Source organism: Ips typographus, linkage group LG5, assembly GCF_016097725.1.
Source record: "Ips typographus isolate SLU linkage group LG5, UJ_Ityp_2.0, whole genome shotgun sequence".
In the NCBI taxonomy this organism is placed as follows: Eukaryota; Metazoa; Arthropoda; class Insecta; order Coleoptera; family Curculionidae; genus Ips; species Ips typographus.
The window spans coordinates 3,679,615-3,703,367 of record NC_138426.1 but is presented as its reverse complement, the minus strand read 5'-3'; the positions used below and the strand labels follow the sequence as shown (position 1 = coordinate 3,703,367).

Sequence of the window (23,753 nt, the reverse complement as noted above, 5' to 3'; positions counted from 1 at the left end):
ATGTGCAATTACTTTTTTCCTATAAGATCAACAACAATTTGAAAACAGTGGCGTTCAAGCTTATTTTAGCAGCAACTAAGGAAACAAAATAGAATGCCACTGATTTATGTTCATTTTTATTGTATTTATACGTCTCTGAGAAATCCTGCAATTAGTCAAAAACAGACGTTCAGCATTAGTGTTATTGATTTCGAAATGTAAGTTTAGCATTCTGTTTTTCAATTGCGTAAATTTTGGAGAATCCTGACAAGCTTAAAATTGCATTATCAATGTGACGTGACTCTTACAATTTCAGCTTTCACAAATAATATCTAAATTTAATTCACCAAAAATGTATTTTAGCGTCAGTGTTTACTAGAGTGTTTACAGTGACTATCTCATTTTAACTCATTCTGACAAAACAAGATGGACTATGTTACTACAGCTACAAACTCAGGTTAACACTAAAAAATTCACGCACATCGCCAAAATACGACGGTTCTTACAGTGTTGCAAGCGTAAAATTGCATTATCAACGTCAGGTGACGTGTATTTTACAATTTCAGCATTTACAACTGTCTAAATTTAATTTACTAAATTTTCGACATTTAAACAACATTTTAAAAGCCACGTGACTGTTTTTGACGAGTGTCAACTGGCACTTACAGTGTTACAATTTCAAACTTCATTATCAACGTCACGTGACATGTATTTTAAAATTTCAGCTTTCACAACTGTCTAAACTGAATTTACAAAAATTTCAGCGTTTAAATTATATCTTAAAAGCCACGTGACTAATTTTGACAGGTGTCAACAAGCTTTTACAGTGTTGCAAGTTCAGAATTGCATTATCAACGTCACGTGGCATATATTTTATAATTTCAGCTTTCCCAACTGTCTAAATTGAATTTTCAAAAATTTCAGCGTTTAAATTATATCTTAAAAGTCATGTGACTAATTTTGACAGGTGTCAACTAGCTTTTACAGTGTTGCAAGTTCAGAATTGCATTATCAACGTCACGTGACATATATTTTACAATTTCAGCTTTCACAACTGTCTAAACTAAATTTACAAAAATTTCAGCGTTTAAATTATATCTTAAAAGTCACGTGACTAATTTTGACAGGTGTCAACAAGCTTTTACAGTGTTGCAGGTTCAGAATTGCATTATCAAGGTCACGTGACATGTTTTTTAAAATTTCAGCTTTCACAACTGTCTAAACTAAATTTACAAAAATTTCAGCGTTTAAACTATATCTTAAAAGTCACGTGACTAATTTTGACAGGTGTCAACAAGCTTTTACAGTGTTGCAGGTTCAGAATTGCATTATCAAGGTCACGTGACATGTTTTTTAAAATTTCAGCTTTCACAACTGTCTAAACTAAATTTACAAAAATTTCAGCGTTTAAACTATATCTTAAAAGTCACGTGACTAATTTTGACAGGTGTCAACAAGCATTTACAGTGTTGCAAGTTCAGAATTGCATTATCAAGGTCACGTGACATGTATTTTAAAATTTCAGCTTTCACAACTGTCGAAACTAAATTTACAAAAATTTCAGAGTTTAAATTATATCTTCAAAGTCACGTGACTAATTTTGACAGGTGTCATCAAGCTTTTACAGTGTTGCAAGTTTAGAATTGCATTATCAACGTCATGTGACATATATTTTACAATTTCAGATTTCACAACTGTCTAAATTTAATTTACCAAAATTTCAGAGTTTAAATTATATCTTAGAAGTCAAGTGAATAATTTTGACAGGTGTCAACAAGCTTTTACAGTGTTGCAAGTTCAGAATTGCATTATCAACGTCACGTGGATATATTTTACAATTTCAGCTTTCACAACTGTCTAAACTAAATTTACAAAAATTTCAGCGTTTACATTATATCTTAAAAGTCACGTGACTAATTTTGACAGGTGTCAACTAGCTTTTACAGTGTTGCAAGTTCAGAATTGCATTATCAACGTCACGTGACATGTATTTTAAAATTTCAGCTTTCACAACTGTCGAAACTAAATTTACAAAAATTTCAGAGTTTAAATTATATCTTAAAAGTCACGTGACTTATTTTGACAGGTGTCATCAAGCTTTTACAGTGTTGCAAGTTTAGAATTGCATTATCAACGTCATGTGACATATATTTTACAATTTCAGCTTTCCCAACTGTCTAAACTGAATTTTCAAAAATTTCAGCGTTTAAATTATATCTTAAAAGTCACGTGACTAATTTTGACAGGTGTCAACTAGCTTTTACAGTGTTGCAAGTTTAGAATTGCATTATCAACGTCACGTGATATATGTTTTACAATTTCAGCTTTCACAACTGTCTAAACTAAATTTACAAAAATTTCAGCGTTTAAATTATATCTTAAAAGTCACGTGACTAATTTTGACAGGTGTCAACAAGCTTTTACAGTGTTGCAGGTTCAGAATTGCATTATCAAAGTCACGTGACATGTTTTTTAAAATTTCAGCTTTCACAACTGTCTAAACTAAATTTACAAAAATTTCAGCGTTTAAACTATATCTTAAAAGTCACGTGACTAATTTTGACAGGTGTCAACAAGCATTTACAGTGTTGCAAGTTCAGAATTGCATTATCAACGTCACGTGACATGTATTTTAAAATTTCAGCTTTCACAACTGTCGAAACTAAATTTACAAAAATTTCAGAGTTTAAATTATATCTTCAAAGTCACATAACTAATTTTGACAGGTGTCATCAAGCTTTTACAGTGTTGCAAGTTTAGAATTGCATTATCAACGTCATGTGACATATATTTTACAATTTCAGCTTTCACAACTATCTAAATTTAATTTACCAAAATTTCAGAGTTTAAATTATATCTTAGAAGTCAAGTGAATAATTTTGACAGGTGTCAACAAGCTTTTACAGTGTTGCAAGTTCAGAATTGCATTATCAACGTCGCGTGGATATATTTTACAATTTCAGCTTTCACAACTGTCTAAACTAAATTTACAAACATTTCAGCGTTTACATTATATCTTAAAAGTCACGTGATTAATTTTGACAGGTGTCAACTAGCTTTTACAGTGTTGCAAGTTCAGAATTGCATTATCAACGTCACGTGACATGTATTTTAAAATTTCAGCTTTCACAACTGTCGAAACTAAATTTACAAAAATTTCAGAGTTTAAATTATATCTTAAAAGTCACGTGACTTATTTTGACAGGTGTCATCAAGCTTTTACAGTGTTGCAAGTTTAGAATTGCATTATCAACGTCATGTGACATATATTTTACAATTTCAGCTTTCACAACTGTCTAAACTGAATTTACAAAAATTTCAGCGTTTAAATTATATCTTAGAAGTCAAGTGAATAATTTTGACAGGTGTCAACAAGCTTTTACAGTGTTGCAAGTTCAGAATTGCATTATCAACGTCACGTGACATGTATTTTAAAATTTCAGCTTTCACAACTGTCGAAACTAAATTTACAAAAATTTCAGAGTTTAAATTATATCTTAAAAGTTACGTGACTTATTTTGACAGGTGTCATCAAGCTTTTACAGTATTGCAAGTTTAGAATTGCATTATCAACGTCACGTGACATATATTTTACAATTTCAGCTTTCACAACTGTCGAAACTAAATGTACAAAAATTTCAGCGTTTAAATTATATCTTAAAAGTCACGTGACTAATTTTGACAGGTGTCAACTAGCTTTTAGAGTGTTGCAAGTTCAGAATTGCATTATCAACGTCACGTGACATGTATTTTAAAATTTCAGCTTTCACAACTGTCGAAACTAAATTTACAAAAATTTCAGAGTTTAAATTATATCTTAAAAGTCACGTGACTTATTTTGACAGGTGTCATCAAGCTTTTACAGTATTGCAAGTTTAGAATTGCATTATCAACGTCACGTGACATATATTTTACAATTTCAGCTTTCACAACTGTCGAAACTAAATGTACAAAAATTTCAGCGTTTAAATTATATCGTAAAAGTCAAGTGAATAATTTTGACAGGTGTTAACTAGCTTTTACAGTGTTGCAAGTTCAGAATTGCATTATCAACGTCACGTGACATATATTTTACAATTTCAGCTTTCACAACTGTCTAAACTAAATTTACAAAAATTTCAGCGTTTAAATTATATCTTAAAAGTCACGTGACTTATTTTGACAGGTGTCATCAAGCTTTTACAGTATTGCAAGTTTAGAATTGCATTATCAACGTCACGTGACATATATTTTACAATTTCAGCTTTCACAACTGTCGAAACTAAATGTACAAAAATTTCAGCGTTTAAATTATATCGTAAAAGTCAAGTGAATAATTTTGACAGGTGTTAACTAGCTTTTACAGTGTTGCAAGTTCAGAATTGCATTATCAACGTCACGTGACATATATTTTACAATTTCAGCTTTCACAACTGTCTAAACTAAATTTACAAAAATTTCAGAGTTTAAATTATATCTTAAAAGTCACGTGACTTATTTTGACAGGTGTCATCAAGCTTTTACAGTATTGCAAGTTTAGAATTGCATTATCAACGTCACGTGACATATATTTTACAATTTCAGCTTTCACAACTGTCGAAACTAAATGTACAAAAATTTCAGCGTTTAAATTATATCGTAAAAGTCAAGTGAATAATTTTGACAGGTGTTAACTAGCTTTTACAGTGTTGCAAGTTCAGAATTGCATTATCAACGTCACGTGACATATATTTTACAATTTCAGCTTTCACAACTGTCTAAACTAAATTTACAAAAATTTCAGAGTTTAAATTATATCTTAAAAGTCACGTGACTTATTTTGACAGGTGTCATCAAGCTTTTACAGTATTGCAAGTTTAGAATTGCATTATCAACGTCACGTGACATATATTTTACAATTTCAGCTTTCACAACTGTCGAAACTAAATGTACAAAAATTTCAGCGTTTAAATTATATCGTAAAAGTCAAGTGAATAATTTTGACAGGTGTTAACTAGCTTTTACAGTGTTGCAAGTTCAGAATTGCATTATCAACGTCACGTGACATATATTTTACAATTTCAGCTTTCACAACTGTCTAAACTAAATTTACAAAAATTTCAGAGTTTAAATTATATCTTAAAAGTCACGTGACTTGTTTTGACAGGTGTCATCAAGCTTTTACAGTATTGCAAGTTTAGAATTGCATTATCAACGTCACGTGACATATATTTTACAATTTCAGCTTTCACAACTGTCGAAACTAAATTTACAAAAATTTCAGCGTTTAAATTATATCGTAAAAGTCAAGTGAATAATTTTGACAGGTGTCAACTAGCTTTTACAGTGTTGCAAGTTCAGAATTGCATTATCAACGTCACGTGACATGTATTTTAAAATTTCAGCTTTCACAACTGTCGAAACTAAATTTACAAAAATTTCAGCGTTTACATTATATCTTAAAAGTCACGTGACTAATTTTGACAGGTGTCAACAAGCTTTTACAGTGTTGCAAGTTCAGAATTACATTATCAACGTCACGTGGCATACATTTTACAATTTCAGCTTTCACAACTGTCTAAACTAAATTTCCAAAAATTTCAGCGTTTAAATTATATCTTAAAAGTCACGTGACTAATTTTGACAGGTGTCAACTAGCTTTTAGAGTGTTGTAAGTTCAGAATTGCATTATCAACGTCACGTGACATATATTTTACAATTTCAGCTTTCACAACTGTCTAAACTAAATTTACAAAAATTTCAGCGTTTAAATTATATCGTAAAAGTCAAGTGAATAATTTTGACAGGTGTTAACTAGCTTTTACAGTGTTGCAAGTTCAGAATTGCATTATCAACGTCACGTGACATATATTTTACAATTTCAGCTTTCACAACTGTCTAAACTAAATTTACAAAAAATTCAGCGTTTAAATTATATCGTAAAAGTCAAGTGAATAATTTTGACAGGTGTCAACTAGCTTTTACTGTGTTGCAAGTTTAGAATTGCATTATCAACGTCACGTGACATATATTTTACAATTTCAGCTTTCACAACTGTCTAAACTAAATTTACAAAAATTTCAGCGTTTAAATTATATCTTAAAAGTCACGTGACTAATTTTGACAGGTGTCAACAAGCTTTTACAGTGTTGCAAGTTCAGAATTGCATTATCAACGTCACGTGACATGTATTTTAAAATTTCAGCTTTCACAACTGTCTAAACTAAATTTACAAAAATTTCAGAGTTTAAATTATATCTTAAAAGTCACGTGACTTATTTTGACAGGTGTCATCAAGCTTTTACAGTATTGCAAGTTTAGAATTGCATTATCAACGTCACGTGACATATATTTTACAATTTCAGCTTTCACAACTGTCGAAACTAAATGTACAAAAATTTCAGCGTTTAAATTATATCGTAAAAGTTAAGTGAATAATTTTGACAGGTGTTAACTAGCTTTTACAGTGTTGCAAGTTCAGAATTGCATTATCAACGTCACGTGACATATATTTTACAATTTCAGCTTTCACAACTGTCTAAACTAAATTTACAAAAATTTCAGAGTTTAAATTATATCTTAAAAGTCACGTGACTTATTTTGACAGGTGTCATCAAGCTTTTACAGTATTGCAAGTTTAGAATTGCATTATCAACGTCACGTGACATATATTTTACAATTTCAGCTTTCACAACTGTCGAAACTAAATGTACAAAAATTTCACCGTTTAAATTATATCGTAAAAGTCAAGTGAATAATTTTGACAGGTGTTAACTAGCTTTTACAGTGTTGCAAGTTCAGAATTGCATTATCAACGTCACGTGACATATATTTTACAATTTCAGCTTTCACAACTGTCTAAACTAAATTTACAAAAATTTCAGAGTTTAAATTATATCTTAAAAGTCACGTGACTTATTTTGACAGGTGTCATCAAGCTTTTACAGTATTGCAAGTTTAGAATTGCATTATCAACGTAACGTGACATATATTTTACAATTTCAGCTTTCACAACTGTCGAAACTAAATGTACAAAAATTTCAGCGTTTAAATTATATCGTAAAAGTCAAGTGAATAATTTTGACAGGTGTTAACTAGCTTTTACAGTGTTGCAAGTTCAGAATTGCATTATCAACGTCACGTGACATATATTTTACAATTTCAGCTTTCACAACTGTCTAAACTAAATTTACAAAAATTTCAGAGTTTAAATTATATCTTAAAAGTCACGTGACTTGTTTTGACAGGTGTCATCAAGCTTTTACAGTATTGCAAGTTTAGAATTGCATTATCAACGTCACGTGACATATATTTTACAATTTCAGCTTTCACAACTGTCGAAACTAAATTTACAAAAATTTCAGCGTTTAAATTATATCGTAAAAGTCAAGTGAATAATTTTGACAGGTGTTAACTAGCTTTTACAGTGTTGCAAGTTCAGAATTGCATTATCAACGTCACGTGACATATATTTTACAATTTCAGCTTTCACAACTGTCTAAACTAAATTTACAAAAATTTCAGCGTTTAAATTATATCTTAAAAGTCACGTGACTAATTTTGACAGGTGTCAACTAGCTTTTACAGTGTTGCAAGTTTAGAATTGCATTATCAACGTCACGTGATATATGTTTTACAATTTCAGCTTTCACAACTGTCTAAACTAAATTTACAAAAATTTCAGCGTTTAAATTATATCTTAAAAGTCACGTGACTAATTTTGACAGGTGTCAACAAGCTTTTACAGTATTGCAAGTTTAGAATTGCATTATCAACGTCACGTGACATATATTTTACAATTTCAGCTTTCACAACTGTCTAAACTAAATTTACAAAAATTTCAGCGTTTAAATTATATCTTAAAAGTCACGTGACTAATTTTGACAGGTGTCAACTAGCTTTTACAGTGTTGCAAGTTTAGAATTGCATTATCAACGTCACGTGATATATGTTTTACAATTTCAGCTTTCACAACTGTCTAAACTAAATTTACAAAAATTTCAGCGTTTAAATTATATCTTAAAAGTCACGTGACTAATTTTGACAGGTGTCAACAAGCTTTTACAGTGTTGCAAGTTCAGAATTGCATTATCAACGTCACGTGACATGTATTTTAAAATTTCAGCTTTCACAACTGTCGAAACTAAATGTACAAAAATTTCAGCGTTTAAATTATATCGTAAAAGTCAAGTGAATAATTTTGACAGGTGTTAACTAGCTTTTACAGTGTTGCAAGTTCAGAATTGCATTATCAACGTCACGTGACATATATTTTACAATTTCAGCTTTCACAACTGTCTAAACTAAATTTACAAAAATTTCAGCGTTTACATTATATCTTAAAAGTCACGTGACTAATTTTGACAGGTGTCATCAAGCTTTTACAGTATTGCAAGTTTATAATTGCATTATCAACGTCACGTGACATATATTTTACAATTTCAGCTTTCACAACTGTCGAAACTAAATGTACAAAAATTTCAGCGTTTAAATTATATCTTAAAAGTCACGTGACTAATTTTGACAGGTGTCAACTTGCTTTTAGAGTGTTGCAAGTTCAGAATTGCATTATCAACGTCACGTGACATATATTTTACAATTTCAGCTTTCACAACTGTCTAAACTAAATTTACAAAAATTTCAGCGTTTAAATTATATCGTAAAAGTCAAGTGAATAATTTTGACAGGTGTTAACTAGCTTTTACAGTGTTGCAAGTTCAGAATTGCATTATCAACGTCACGTGACATATATTTTACAATTTCAGCTTTCACAACTGTCTAAACTAAATTTACAAAAATTTCAGCGTTTAAATTATATCTTAAAAGTCACGTGACTAATTTTGACAGGTGTCAACTAGCTTTTACAGTGTTGCAAGTTTAGAATTGCATTATCAACGTCACGTGATATATGTTTTACAATTTCAGCTTTCACAACTGTCTAAACTAAATTTACAAAAATTTCAGCGTTTAAATTATATCTTAAAAGTCACGTGACTAATTTTGACAGGTGTCAACAAGCTTTTACAGTGTTGCAAGTTCAGAATTGCATTATCAACGTCACGTGACATGTATTTTAAAATTTCAGCTTTCACAACTGTCGAAACTAAATTTACAAAAATTTCAGAGTTTAAATTATATCTTAAAAGTCACGTGACTTATTTTGACAGGTGTCATCAAGCTTTTACAGTGTTGCAAGTTTAGAATTGCATTATCAACGTCACGTGACATATATTTTACAATTTCAGCTTTCACAACTGTCTAAACTAAATTTACCAAAATTTCAGAGTTTAAATTATATCTTAAAAGTCACGTGACTAATTTTGACAGGTGTCAACAAGCTTTTACAGTGTTGCAAGTTCAGAATTGCATTATCAACGTCACGTGGATATATTTTACAATTTCAGCTTTCACAACTGTCTAAACTAAATTTACAAAAATTTCAGCGTTTACATTATATCTTAAAAGTCACGTGACTAATTTTGACAGGTGTCAACTAGCTTTTACAGTGTTGCAAGTTCAGAATTGCATTATCAGCGTCACGTGACTTATATTTTATAATTTCAGCTTTTACTTAATTTAATTTTCCAAATTTTCAAATTTTTTTTATACTACGTTTTCACAGTTCTGTCAACAAATTTTTACAGTGTGGCAAGCTCAACAATTGCATTATCAACGTCACATGACTAATTTTTACAGGTGTCTACAAGCTTTTGCAGTGTTTCAAGCTCAAAGTTGTCACATTTTTGAATTGTAACAACATTTTGTGTGATTTTAGGAAAATCCTGATTGGTTTAGTTTTACTGGGAATCGCCCAGGCAAGAACACCCATTCACCCTTGTCAATGTTGGCCAAACTGGCAGCCAATCAATGAAAACAACGAGTGGCATTGTAAACACCCCCAAACCCAAAAAACCTTCCATTGTAATATTGATATTCCTCCAATATGTGAATGCAAGGTAATTACGACTTTCTACATGCCTGAACAGTAAAAATTCATTATTTTTTTTTTAGGATAATGGCAACATTGTAAAACTACCTTTCGGTGAAATAAATTGTGTTAGTTCAGGAGGCAATTACGACAACATTAATTGCGAATCAACCCCTGAATGGGAAAGTTGGTTTAATAAACACCCTCAATACAGGCTGTATCATTGATATTGTTTTTAATTAAACTTTTCACTATTTTGTTGCTTTTTTATTTTAGAAACAGAGTTTTAAATTTTGCTGGAAATTTTCAAGAAACTCTGGTGAAAGTAAAACAAAACACATCTTTTAATGCAGCGTGAATTTTAAAAAAGTTTCTCTTTACACTTTTAGATATTTTTGTGTTAGGAATTGCATTACTAATGGAAAAACCTCATGAGTCAGTGAATAATGGGATCATTCTGTGTTTTTAAAAATCTAATTTGCTGGTGTTATTTAAACACAAAAACGCGATAAACAATGATTGCATTAGCAGTGTTAAGACGCTCCTTCCTTATCGTTTTTCATTGTAAACTTCTATTAAAACTTGGCTCATATGGTTGTGTATTATTGCCGAATTCCGCATTTGGGTGCTTAAATGAGTTTAATGCAATTAAGTGTCTGATTAATTAGTTCAGGCGGATGCGTTATTGATTGAATTGATAATTTACTAGGTGTATCAAAACACAGAAAAATTTAAAATTATATACAGTAGAAATTGGTTGTAGAAATGTTATTGCTAAAAATATAATTTGACATATTGAATCACTCTGTAACTGTCAAAATAATCGAGTTAAAATGACGTCAAATTCATATATACAGGTTGGTCAAAAGAGAATTTTAAAGGCAACAAATTGGTAAATTGATTCACTTTGGAGCACTAAAGAAGTTATGGAGCAAAAACAGTGCGGTTGCACAAAAAAGCTAGTAACCTCACAACTTTGAACTTTCATAACTCGGTTATTTTGTACACAAATCAAAAAAAACCTACTAAAGTGAAGTTGTAGGGAATTTTATGCTGCTCTACAAGATTGCTTCTAAGCATTTTTGTAGTAAAGGGTCTTATAAAGAAGTTATGGGGCAAAAACCGTGCGGTTGCGCAAAAAAGCAAGTCACCCCACAACTTTGAACTTTCATAACTCGTTTATTTCTCCACAAATCAAAAAAACCTACTAAAGTGAAGTTGTAGGTAAATTCATGTTCTAGAAGATTGCTTCTAAGCATTTTTGTAATAAAGAGTCTTATAAAGAAGTTATGGAGCAAAAACCGTGTGGTTGCGCAAAAAAGCTAGTCACTCCAAAACTTGGACTTTCATAACTCGGTTATTTGTCCACAAATCAAAAAAACCTACTGAAGTGAAGTTGTAGGGAGTTTCATGCTCTATAAGATTACTTCTAATCATTTTTGTCGTAGAGTGTCTTATAAAGAAGTTATAGAGCAAAAACCGTGCGGTTGCGCATAAAAGCTAGTCACCCCAAAACTTGGACTTTCATAACTCGGTTATTTGTCCACAAATCGAAAAAACCTACTAAAGTGAAGTTGTAGGTAAATTCATGTTCTACAAGATTGCTTCTAAGCATTTTGGTTGTAAAGGGTCTCCTAAAGAAGTAATGGAGCAAAAACCGTGCGGTTGTACAAAAAAGCTAGTAACCCCACAACTTTGAACTATCATAACTCGGTTATTTGTCCACAAATAAAAAAAAACCTATTAAACTGAAGTTGTAGGTAAATTCATGTTCTACAAGATTGCTTCTAAGCATTGTTGTAGTAAAGGGTCTCATAAAGAAGTTATGGAGCAAAAACCGTGCGGTTGCGCAAAAAAGCTAGTCACCCCAAAACTTGGACTTTCATAACTCGGTTATTTTTGTCCACAAATCAAAAAAACCTACTAAAGTGAAGTTGTAGGAAATTTCATGCTCTACAAGACTACTTCTAAGCATTTTTGTTGTAAAGGGTCTCCTAAAGAAGTAATGCAGCAAAAACCGTGCGGTTGCGCAAAAAAGCTAGTAACCCCACAAATCTGGACTTTCATAACTCGGTTATTTGTCCACAAATCAAAAAAACCTACTGAAGTGAAGTTGTAGGGAGTTTCATGCTCTATAAGATTACTTCTAATAATTTTTGCCGTAGAGTGTCTTATAAAGAAGTTATAGAGCAAAAACCGTGCGGTTGCGCATAAAAGCTAGTCACCCCAAAACTTGGACTTTCATAACTCGGTTATTTGTCCACAAATCGAAAAAACCTACTAAAGTGAAGTTGTAGGTGAATTCATGTTCTACAAGATTGTTTCTAAGCATTTTGGTTGTAAAGGGTCTCCTAAAGAAGTAATGGAGCAAAAACCGTGCGGTTGTACAAAAAAGCTAGTAACCCCACAACTTTGAACTATCATAACTCGGTTATTTGTCCACAAATAAAAAAAAACCTATTAAACTGAAGTTGTAGGTAAATTCATGTTCTACAAGATTGCTTCTAAGCATTGTTGTAGTAAAGGGTCTTATAAAGAAGTTATGGAGCAAAAACCGTGCGGTTGCGCAAAAAAGCTAGTCACCCCAAAACTTGGACTTTCATAACTCGGTTATTTTTTGTTCACAAATCGAAAAAACCTACTAAAGTGAAGTTGTAGGAAATTTCATGCTCTACAAGACTACTTCTAAGCATTTTTGTTGTAAAGGGTCTCCTAAAGAAGTAATGGAGCAAAAACCGTGCGGTTGCGCAAAAAAGCTAGTAACCCCACAAAATTGGACTTTCATAACTCGATTATTTGTCCACAAATAAAAAAAAACTTCTAAAGTGAAGTTGTAGGGAATTTCATGCTCTACAATATTACTTCTAAGCATTTTTGTCGGAAAGGGTCTCATAAAGAAGTAATGGAGCAAAAACCGTGCGGTTGCACAAAAAAGCTAGTAACCCCACTTTAAACTTTCATACCTCGGTTATATGTCCACAAATAAAAAAAACCTACTAAAGTGAAGTTGTAGGTAAATTCATGTCCTACAAGATTGCTTCTAAGCATTGTTGTAGTAAAGGGTCTTATAAAGAAGTTATGGAGCAAAAACCGTGCGGTTGCGCAAAAAAGCTAGTCACCCCACAACTTTGAACTATCATCGCATCGTGTCCATCAGAATAAAATATGGTTTAAGATCACGTGATCACTGTCAGCTACGTTACAATTGTCAAAACTTGCTTCGGTAGAAGATTGAGGGTTTTAATTACTCTAAAGTGTTAAACTCACATTAACTTTATAGCTTCATGGAAGGGTATTTTTTACTGTTGGATTGTTTACTGTTAAATAGTATCGTACTACTACATGACTGCTGTCAAAATTTAACTTGTTTTGGACGTAGAGCTATAAAAATAAAGCTAATTATAATTAGTTCTGAAATGCAAAAGAACAAATGAATTTTATAGCTGTATGGAAGGAGTTTGTGACAGTTGTGTCACACTATATCAAGAAGTGTCTTGGGGTCACGTGAAAGTCTTTTGGCACAACTGTCAAACTATTTTGGAACGTAAGGCTGTCAAAGTATAAAACTAAATTTTATATGCCTGTCAAAAATTACATTGTTAATTAGACATCCTAATGGTGGGCGAACTCAAGGAGGTTGAAACATCTACGGTTCCGTGGTGGACTAAGGACCTTCAGCGTCTGAGAAATGATGCTAGGAGGCCTTTCCACCGAGCCACCAACGGTAATCGCAACGAAAACTGGGAACTTTACCTCAAATCAAGGAGAGAATTTAAGAAGGAACTACGAAGGTCCATAGGAGCAAGCTGGCAGAAATTCTGCGGCGAAGTTGAATCCCTGTCAGATTCAGCTCGGCTTGCAAAGATTCTCTTCAACACAGCTAAAACTCAGAATGAGATAGGAACTCTAAATGAGATAGGAAACGAAAAAGAAAATCTTACAACTTCTCCTAGCAAAACAGTTTCCAGGCGACGGCGGTGCGATTCGATTCGGAGATCAAGGTATCCCAATGGATGGGATTGGACTACGGCCTATGACGCTATCAAATGGTCGATGTGCGCAATTCTGTTCATATAAAGCCGCAGGTCCAGACGGGATAATTCCAATGATGCTGCAGTCGGGCCTAGAGATCTTACTCCCATTTTTGAGGAAGATCTTCAGGGCCAGCGTGGCAGTGGGATATGTCCCAAATGATTGGCAATCAGCGGAAGTGGTCTTTATACCAAAACCCGGTAAAAGGGACTACACCGATCCCAAATCATTCAGACCTATCAGTTTAACGTCCTGAAAACGCTGGAAAGGATGATAGAAGGGTTCCTAACAGAGGAAGTCCTCATCAGGACCCCGCTGCATAATAATCAGCATGCATACGGGAAAGGAAGGTCGACACATACGGCTCTCCATGCTCTGGTTCAAAAAGCTGAACAAGGATTACACGACAAGGAGGTCACATTGGTCCTCTTCTTTGATGTGGAGGGGACATTTGATAAGGCCACAACAAGCAATATCTGCAACGCTCTCAAATCGAAAAAGACACCTTGTTTGTTAAAAACTGGGTTCGGAGCCGAACGGCCAGTGCCTGCCTGGGGGGAGAACGGCTGAAGATCAAGGTACGGAGGGGCTGTCCACAGGGTAGTTGCCTTTCCCTCCCCCTGTGGTGTCTGGTTATGGACCGAGAGAGCTCCTACGCGCAAGCCTACGCAGACGACAGCGTTCTCGTCAAAGGGAAATTCCTGAGCGTTGTCTGTGAGAGATGCAGATGGCTTGTAAGATAATAGAGAGATGGTGCACCGATGCAGGATTATCAGTTAATCCTAGCAAAACGGAAATCATGCTCTTTACAAAGAGAACGCAAATTAAGGATTACAGGCCGCCAGTCTTGTACGGAAAACCTCTACCCTTGTGGAGATTTGCTCCGGGCTCTGGGAAAAAACTGGGGCCTAAAACCACACATTATGAGGTCGTTATACACGGCCGTTATAAGGCCGAGGATCTGTTATGGTTTCTTGGTCTGGTGGCCGGCGGTGCAGAAGGCCTTCGTATCCCGGAAACTGGCGGGTTTGCAAAGACTAGCCTGTCTGGCAATCACCGGCGCAATGAGGACGACACCGAGTCTTGCATTAAACGTTCTTCTGGGCCTTCCTGAGTTACCTCTGTGGATACGCAGGGAGGCCGCTGCGGCGCTGCAGAGGATGGAATGCGGCTCTACATGGCGTGACAACCATCTGCGTCAAGGACATACAGGTATAGCGGCCGCCATGCTTCGGGATATTCCAATCCTGGGGACAAAGGTGGTCGCACCTGACGTATATAAGACTTAGGTTCGAAAGAAAGTTTAAGGTAGAAATCCCAGCCAGGGAAAGTTGAGATAGTAGGTCAGTGACTCTCGAAAAGTGGTGCAAAGTTGATACACCGACGGCTCAATGTCTCCCAATACGGGATGGTCTGGGGCAGGAGTGTACCGATAAGACACCAACAAGAGGGCATATTTGTTGAGTTGTTTGCAATCCTCGAGGTCGCCACAAGCAAGGAAGTTACAGAAGGACGAGAGGGAGTGATCGAGATCTACTCCGACAGTCAGGCTGTCCTAAAGGCACTTTGTAGAGCCAGGATGGGCAACAGACTGATTCAGGAATGCCCTGAACAAAGTGCCAGAGCAGAAGCAGGTAAACCTAGTGTGGATTCCGGCACATATGGGGTTTGCGGGAAACGAACGGGCCGATGCACTGGCCCGGCTCGGGTTTTCTGAGAGTCCAATTACTGCCGAATTTCACATAGGATTAAGCACAGACAGGTAGCAAGCGCACTAAGTGACTGGGCGCTTGAAGGTACCACAGAGACGTGGAGAAAGGTAGAATTGTGCAGAAAGCCAAGAAATTGATTGGAATCCCAAGCGACGCCAAGGCAAAGTCCAAATGGTTGATGTCAAGGAGTCGCTGGGCCTTAAAAACACTGGTTGTGGTTCTGACAGGCCACTATGGCAACAGACATTCGCATCTACTAGGAATTGGTGTGCCCCGTTTGTGGAACGGCGGAGGAGACATCATATCACCTATTAGGAGTCTGCCATCGCTGGTCGTCTATCAGGAGGCGCTTTCTTGGGGCCTCCACAACCTCCTGCAAGGGGTCTTCCTTGGAGTGGGGACGGATCCTTGCCTTCGTCAGGGAGGCGGGACGTTTGGATGGCGTGGGTCATGGGTGGTAAGGTGGGGAGGGTTTGAGGGGAAAGGGCGAAAAGGGCCTTAAAGCCTACTCGCCAGACCTTTTAGGGTCCCCCCGCATTATTACTACTACTACTACTAGACATCCTAATGAACCCGTGTAGATCATTACTTATTCATGTTAGCAGGATTTGATTACATACACTTTAAACGAAAATCAATCACGTTGATTAGACATTAAGGCAAATACAAATGGGACCTTTCATAAATCACCCTTGAATTTCCAGCTTAAAGGTGAATAAATATTTTTTTTTTAGGTTTCGATAAGCCCTTATTCCTTTCGCAGTATCCCCTATCTCAAATTGGCATATATCCCAATTTTCGTTGGGATCAAATTTTTTTTTACTGACCATTCCTTGATATATTCGCTAAGCTTCGGTTTAGGTACGTTTATCCCATTTTCCTGATTTGAAACGGGTAAGTTTTTTATTGTTCAGTCGAGTTCAGGCATTGTAACGAAATAAAAAAAAAACCTTTGTTATCGGATGTGAAGTGTGTATTTTTTATGCAGCATAAATCTCAACCTAGAACACACAATAGGAACATTTTAAACGGCACGCTGACGGAGCTTTTTTTGAAGATTCCCATTATATTGACTCAATTTTCAAGGGTTCTAGGATCGAAAATACCGGTTTTTTCGCCGAACAGAGACTAAAATAGGGTTGTTAAATTTCATGAAATATACAACTGAAAAGTTGAAATTTTACCAAAGTGGTCATGAAATTTCGGACACCATCTGAATAACAAGCAAACACCTGAAATTAATTAAATTTATAAATATTCATGAAATTTTAATAACTTTATATTAATCATGAAATTTCTAGGTGTTCTAGTTCTGTCTAGTTTTCATTCGTAATTTTATTTAAACCTTTAAAACAAGTCACAAATATTGCAATTAGAAATGAACATTAAATAGACTTATGTCAATTTTAGATCTTTTTTATGTAACAAGAGAATTGTTGAGAATCAAATTAATAAAATTCAAATACTTGTAATGTTTTTTATAAAAATTAAAACAATATTTTTCTGATTACTAGTAAAACATTATTGGCATGTTGCAATTTAAAAAATAAATTAGAAAATATAACATTACATTATGCGTTTGCAGCAAATTTATTAGACAGAGGCAAGGAATAGAACACTTGTAAAGGCTTCTGACACTTTTTTAAAAGATTTTAAATAGCATTTAGTAATATAAAACAACTCTAGGAAAGTCTAAAACACTGGTAGGGACTCAGGCAATTTTTAAAAAGATTTTCAATAGCATTTAGAGGTTCTTGATACTTTCAAAATTGTTCTAGAGGCATCTAGCAAATTTAAAACCATTCTTGGAAAGTTTAAAACACTTGTAGAGGCCTCTGGCTCTTTTTAAAAGGTTTACAATAGTATTTAGAGGTTCTTAGAACATTCAAAATGGTTCTAGAAGAGTCTAGAAATTTAAAAGGATTCTTGGAAAGTTTAAAAAACTCATAGAGCATTTTGGCACTTTATAGAAGGTTTTTAGTAGCATTTAAAAATCTCTGACACTTTTAAAATAGACCTAGAGGCCTCTGAAAATTTAAAATCGTTATGGAAAAGTTTAAGGCACTTTTAAAGGCCTTGGCACATTTTAGAAAGTTCTCAGTAGCATATAGAGGGTCTGGCACATTCAAAACAGTCCTAGAGGCCTGTAGCATTTTTTAAAAGGTTTTCAAAAGCATTTAGGGATCTCTGAAACTTTGTAAATGGTTCTAGAGACCTCTGGTAATTAAAAACCATTCTAGGAAGGTTTAAACCACTTGTAGAGACTTCTAACACTTCTGAAAAGGTTTTCAAGAGCATTAAGGCTTATGGAACTCTCTCCTAGAGGCCTTTGAAAAAACAGTTGTGAAAAGTTTTAATTATATTATATTTTACTTGTAGAGGATTTTCGTACTTTTAAAAGGTTTTTAGTAGCATTTAGAGGTCTGTGAAAGTTTCAAAATTGTTCCAGAGGCCTCTGACAATTTAAACCATTTATGGGAAAAGCGAAGACACTTGTAGAAGGCTCTGACTCTTCTTAGAAAGTCTCTGGCACATTCAAAATATTTCTAGAGGCCTCTGACAATTTAAAACAATTCTAAGAAGGCTCAAAACACTTGTAGAACTCTCTGGCACATTTAAGAAGGTCCTCAGTAGCATTTAGAGGTCTCTGACTCTTTCAAAATGGTTATAGAGGCCTCTGGCAATTTAAAATAACTCTAAGAAGACTCAAAACGCTTGTAGAATCCTCTGGCACTTTTAAGAAGGTTCTCAATAACATTTAGAGGTCTCTGACACTTTCCAAATGGTTCTAGAGGCCTTTGGCAATTTAAAACACTTCCAAGAATGCTCAAAACACTTGTAGAACCCTATGGCACTTTTAAGAAGGTTCCCAGTAGCATTTAGAGGTCTCTGACACTTTCAAAATGGTTCTAGAGGCCTCTGGCAGTTTAAAACAATTCTAAGAAAGCTTAAAACACTTGTAGAACCCTGTGGCACTTTTAAAAAGGTTCTCAGTAACATTTAGAGGTCTCTGACAGTTTCAAAATGGTTCTAAAGGCCTCTGGCAATTTAAAATAATTCTAGGAAGGCTCAAAACGCTTGTAGAACCCTCTGGCACTTTAAAGAAGGTTCCCATTAGCATTCGGAGGTCTCTGGCACTTTCAAAATGGTTCTAGAGGTCTCTGACAATTTAAACCATTTATGGGAAGGTTTAAGACACTTGGAGAGGATTTTGGAACTTTTTAATAGGTTTTCAGTAGCACTTAGAGGTACCTAAGACTCTCAAAATTGTTCTAGAGGCCTCTGGCAATTTAAATTAAATTATTTACACCATTGCTGTACAACATTTTCTGTTGTGACATTTGAAATGCATATAAAACTGAAGACATCCAACTTCCTGCATATATTTTACAATATGCAGATGACACAGCGCTAATATGCCGCCAGAAAGGACTGAAAAGCACTATTAACGAACTGCAAAAGCTCCAAGATAGCATAAGCAATTGGTTCCATGTGTGGAGAATCAACATTAACCCAACTAAAACCCAGTACATTATTTTCAATCATCGGATATTAAATGCATCCCCTAGAGTACAAATTGAAAACTTCAATGCACAACCACAGCCTATACAGCTAAATACTTGGAAATTACAGTGGACTCTACATACATACATACATACTACAACTAAACTTCAACATCCACACAAAAAAACACCAAAATCAAATGCTAAACTAGAGCCAAACATTTTCGCAGCATCGCATTTTTCCCCTTAATCGGGAAACGTAATTCTCAAGAGAAATGTTGATAGAATGTGACAGAAGAAACTGACAATAGCGGGTTTTTGTCACATTCTTCAGACATTTCTCTCAGACCCTCCTTTTCAAGAATACGCACCCTGGAAGTAGCAGAAAGAGTGTGCTTGCACTCTTTGACTAGAATTGGACATCCAAATAATCAATCCATCAAATTCACATCTTTATGAACTACCCAAAATCCAGCCCATAATGGAATGCTTACAGCTGCTTTCAAGAAAATTTGCAGACAACCCTCAAAACATTTTAGCTTTAAGACAACTCCAAAGTGAGTGTACAGAACCACCAACCTTTTAAAACAGTCAACGCCCTATTTTAGACATTTTAGCTTAAAGAAATAACCCATCAACACCTTAATTATTCTATAATGCCAAGGAAATTTAGTGTACATTTTTTTAAATTCTTATTTAATCTTATTTTCTGTCTTTTTTAGTTTTACCTTAACTACGAGGACAAACCATCCTCCAAGGCTGGTTAGGTCGTCCGGTTAAGTTTGACGTCGTGGTTAAGACCAATATTAAGGAAAATTCAGTGGTTAAGTTTATTTTTAACCTGGTTTGAGTGGTTTAGTCGAGAATATTCGCTTATGTTATGAATAAACTTTTTCTCTACTATAATCCTTGTTTGTTTGAAGTTTTCTTTTCTGGTGTTAAACAGGCTTAACCACAGAGTTTTGGTCCATAATTGCGGACTTGAAACAATAGCCACTCCCCGAAAAATAACCCATTACCGATATTAATAATCCTTCCATTAGAAAACTTGATCGAGACCTTGACGAACTTTACACCAAATCCTCGTTCCAATTTCCTATTTCCGACCGTGAAAGTTTCCTAAGCCGCACGGCGCCTTCACATATATTTTGGACACGTAACATTTTTCTATTTTATTGAAAATCGCCGAAAAACTGCGTTAGAATACGAAGGAAAATCAGAAAATCACAACTTTCCGGGTCCGTCTGTTCTTTGGGTAAGTTCGGAAAGTGCACCTCCTCGATTTTATCGCATTCTGTCATATACTTTTTGCCTGGTTGACTGCTTGTCGGGTTTTGAGGGCGGAAAGTCGCTTTTACGATTTGGGATAAATGAAAATTCCATTTAGATTTTATAGGTTACAATACAGTCAAAGAGGTAAAAACTGGCAGATGATTTTCATGGAGTTCAGGGAGGTTATTATACGTTATCAAAATTTTGGAAATATACAGTGTGTTTCCTCAGTATTGCATGGAAGTAACTGTTTAATAAGCTTTTCTAGAAAAACCTACTAAAGTTCGGCTAAAATCCGACAGTGTTGCCATTTTGCTTCAAACTCTCCAGAAATTAAATAGCCTGTAAAAATCCTGCCCTATCATACCAAAGCTCTAACACCCTAAAAAATCAAGGCTCTAACATTCAAACTCAATGTTTAATGAGGCCTTAAAAGCTACGTTGCTAATTCACGCTGAAGCTTGGCATTTTGTTGCAAAATCTCCCAAATTTAGAGAGAACAAATTCTGGCTTAACCTATAAGGCTCTAATATGCTAAAAAAATTAAGGCTCGGTTAGAGCAAAAACTAGATTTTTGAGCCTTAAAACTCAGTTACGTTTTTATGCTGAAAGTTGACATTTTGCTTCAAAATCTACGGAACTGAAATAATTCTGAAAAAACTGTACTAAAGGCTATACTAGTCCAAAAAAAATCAAGGCTCTATCTGTCAAAGTGAATTTTTGGGGACGTATCAAAGGCTACGTTGTCATTGACATCGGGTTAAAACGTTCTTCGACGTCTTCCGATCTTCAGTCGCCATTGGTCCCTGTTCATCCACAATTCTTCCTCCAATTCTCTTTCTCGAACTTATGTAATGATGCCCTCTCCAGATTTTTCTGGGTCGCCCTTATTTTCTTCTCCCCTGTGGTGTCCAGTTAAGGATTTGCTTCCATCCTCTGGACGTGTCCATACCATTTGAGTTGCGCCACGTGTATGTCCTCTACTATTGTCTGACATTCATAACCTTGATTTGCCACACCTCACTGCTGTATGTGACTACAGCTTTTGATGATGCTATTGTATATTCGGTGTTGATTGGCTTTCGATATGCTCTTGTCCCATATTACACTGTTTAGAAGGTTGATGGTTGTACGTCCCTGGATGTTTCGGTCCCTTATTGCTTCATCCGTGGTACCGTAGTTCGTAATGTACATTCACAGGTATTTATGTTTGTTGCAGGGTTTTATTCTCTGTTGTGTATCTTCGAGGATAAGGTCTTGTTGTAGTCCGCCTAGGCACATATATTCGGTTTTATTTACATTCACTTCAAGGCCCCATTTGGTATATTCTTCAACTAATTTCCGGGTCATATATTCCAGGTCTTCGTAGTCCTGGGCCAAAATTCCTTGATCGTCTGCAAAGCTCAGAGTTAATGAAGTTGTGTTGTTTAGTGGGATGCCCATATTGTTTCCATGCTTTCAGAGCTTGTTCCAGATATATTTCAAACAAAGGTCGGTGAGAGGCAGCATCCTTGCTTCAGGCCCTTATCCACTCTAAAACCTTTTGATATCCTTTTTGCTATTTTTATTCTAGTTGTGTCTTTATGGCTTTAATTAAGTTGACGTTGAGGTTAGTCCTCTCATAGGCTTCCCAGATTTTGCTTTGTGGGATGTTATCATATGCCTGATTTAGGTCCACATACAATAGGTGTATTTCCTGCTGAAATGCTATTTTCTTTTCTATCGCCTGGGTGAGACAGAAGAGGTGGTCCACTGTAGATCCTCCCGCTCTGAAGCCAGCTTGTTCTTCAAAGTTGCTGTATTCATTTTCGATTTTCTTAGTAAGTATTTTTCCGTATACTCGAGCCATTGAGCATTGTACTGATATGCTTCTGTAGTTGTCGCATTCTTCTCTGCTTCCCATCTTGTGGATCGTCGACATATAAGATGTTTTCCGTTCGACATGATGCAGTTTTGAAATAAGTAGCTAAGTTGTTTAAAAAGTTTGTCGGTCCAGCAGATTTTACATTTTTTAAAAGCTTACAAGTATGTCTCTATATAATTTATTCTAATTGGAGATGCTGTCGTCTGTATTGCACTAGTCTGGTCTTCGATTTGAAAGTGTGGCCTATTTTCTTTGAGGAGCTTTCTAAAGTAATCATCCAATTTTTCTAGGGTTATCGGTGATATTATGTTTTGTTATATTGTCTTAGCGACTTCAGTAGTCTCCAGAGTTTAGGAGGAGTTAGTTTGAGAGTTAAGGAGGAGGAGGAGGAGAGGAAAAGACACTTTAAGCGTCCATTACGTAGCCATTGTACATTTAGTATACATATCAGTTACGTGATTGCCGGAGCGTACTAAATCAATACCAACTGTCATCCTATTTTCAAAACTGACAGCTGTCAATGTCAAAAATAAATCGACAAACTAAAGTAAAACGACTCGAAGCAAGAAACACTGTCAAAACGATTCAATAGTGGTTTTTCATATTTAGGTTAGGTTAAGTTCAATTCTGATTGACTGTTTTAAGTCGGATTCGATCCGGCGTACACACTGAATGGATTTTACCGCCCGGGGGCGGCAGTTAAAATAGGAAAATTTTTAAAAAATTATCAGAAAATGCTGAGACACTTTCCCAAACTTTGACGAAGAAAAATTGTCAAAAAGTTAATTTTTGTAAATTGGTCGCCCCCATGAATGCAAAACTCGGATAATATACTGGATATTTCATTTAGAATTTAAATTTAAATTTCGTAAAACAACTGTCGTAAAAACAACTGTTATAATGAAGTAACAATTTCAGCATTACGTTAATTAATTAGTAAGTAATTTAATAAGTAATTAAAACATGTGTTAAGGTGATTAGGGTTTATTAGAAAAATGTGTTTTGGTACGTAATGCTTGTTTGCCATTAGGATAGAATAATACAGGGTTATCAGTTATCTGAAAACAGTATTTTTAATGCTGACAAACGAGTGTTGACTTTCATAATGACTGAAATATGAAACTTTAATCAATTCTGGTTTACTTCCGATGCTCATGCAGAGATTTTCGTGTTTGTTTGGAAATTTTGATTGGTTTTTCCTAACTTAAATCCCAGACTGCTCAATTACTAGGTCGAGTTTAAGTCGGATTCTTTCACATATTACGTTTACTTTAACGGTGTAGTTAAATGCATTTGATTGATTTATTAGAACCCAATAAAAGGATTATGTTTTCTATTGGAAACAATGAAGAAATAAACTGGAAAGTTCCGTAACGTTCGGGCAAAAATAATAAATCCCGTCTCGTAACCCTCGTAAAACTATCTGATATTATTGCTCGATTTACTACGTTTGCACTTATTTTTAATGGATACTAATGCCATAAAGCGCAGTATTAAAAGCTGCC

General features: G+C 34.8%; 3 protein-coding genes across 7 annotated transcripts in view; 1 reads left to right on the top strand and 2 right to left on the bottom strand.

The window, feature by feature from the left end:
* Nucleotides 1-23,753, bottom strand: part of LOC145729587 (diuretic hormone receptor-like) — a 236,468-nt gene that overhangs the window by 180,767 nt on the left and 31,948 nt on the right. The gene's annotated exons all lie outside the window — the stretch shown is intronic.
* On the top strand, nucleotides 108-10,122 carry LOC145729548 (uncharacterized). Its single transcript, XM_081980351.1, has 3 exons — nucleotides 108-197; nucleotides 9,713-9,893; nucleotides 9,949-10,122. Coding segments are annotated over exons 1-3 (327 nt in total). The 5' UTR covers nucleotides 108-195; the 3' UTR covers nucleotides 10,093-10,122.
* LOC145729276 (uncharacterized) lies at nucleotides 21,949-22,287 on the bottom strand. Its single transcript, XM_081979958.1, has one exon. The coding sequence runs from the start codon at nucleotides 22,285-22,287 to the stop codon at nucleotides 21,949-21,951; it is 339 nt and encodes a 112-aa protein (XP_081836084.1).

What these genes read in the sequence shown, in the direction of transcription:
- LOC145729548 (XM_081980351.1), top strand. An exon ending in CTCCAATATGTGAATGCAAG is followed by an intron (nt 9,894 to 9,948) that starts GTAATTACGACT and finishes TTTTTTTTTTAG; the next exon opens with GATAATGGCAACATTGTAAA.
- LOC145729276 (XM_081979958.1), bottom strand. Translation starts at nt 22,287, where the DNA reads ATGGGAAGCAGAGAAGAATGCGACAACTACAGAAGCATATCAGTACAA.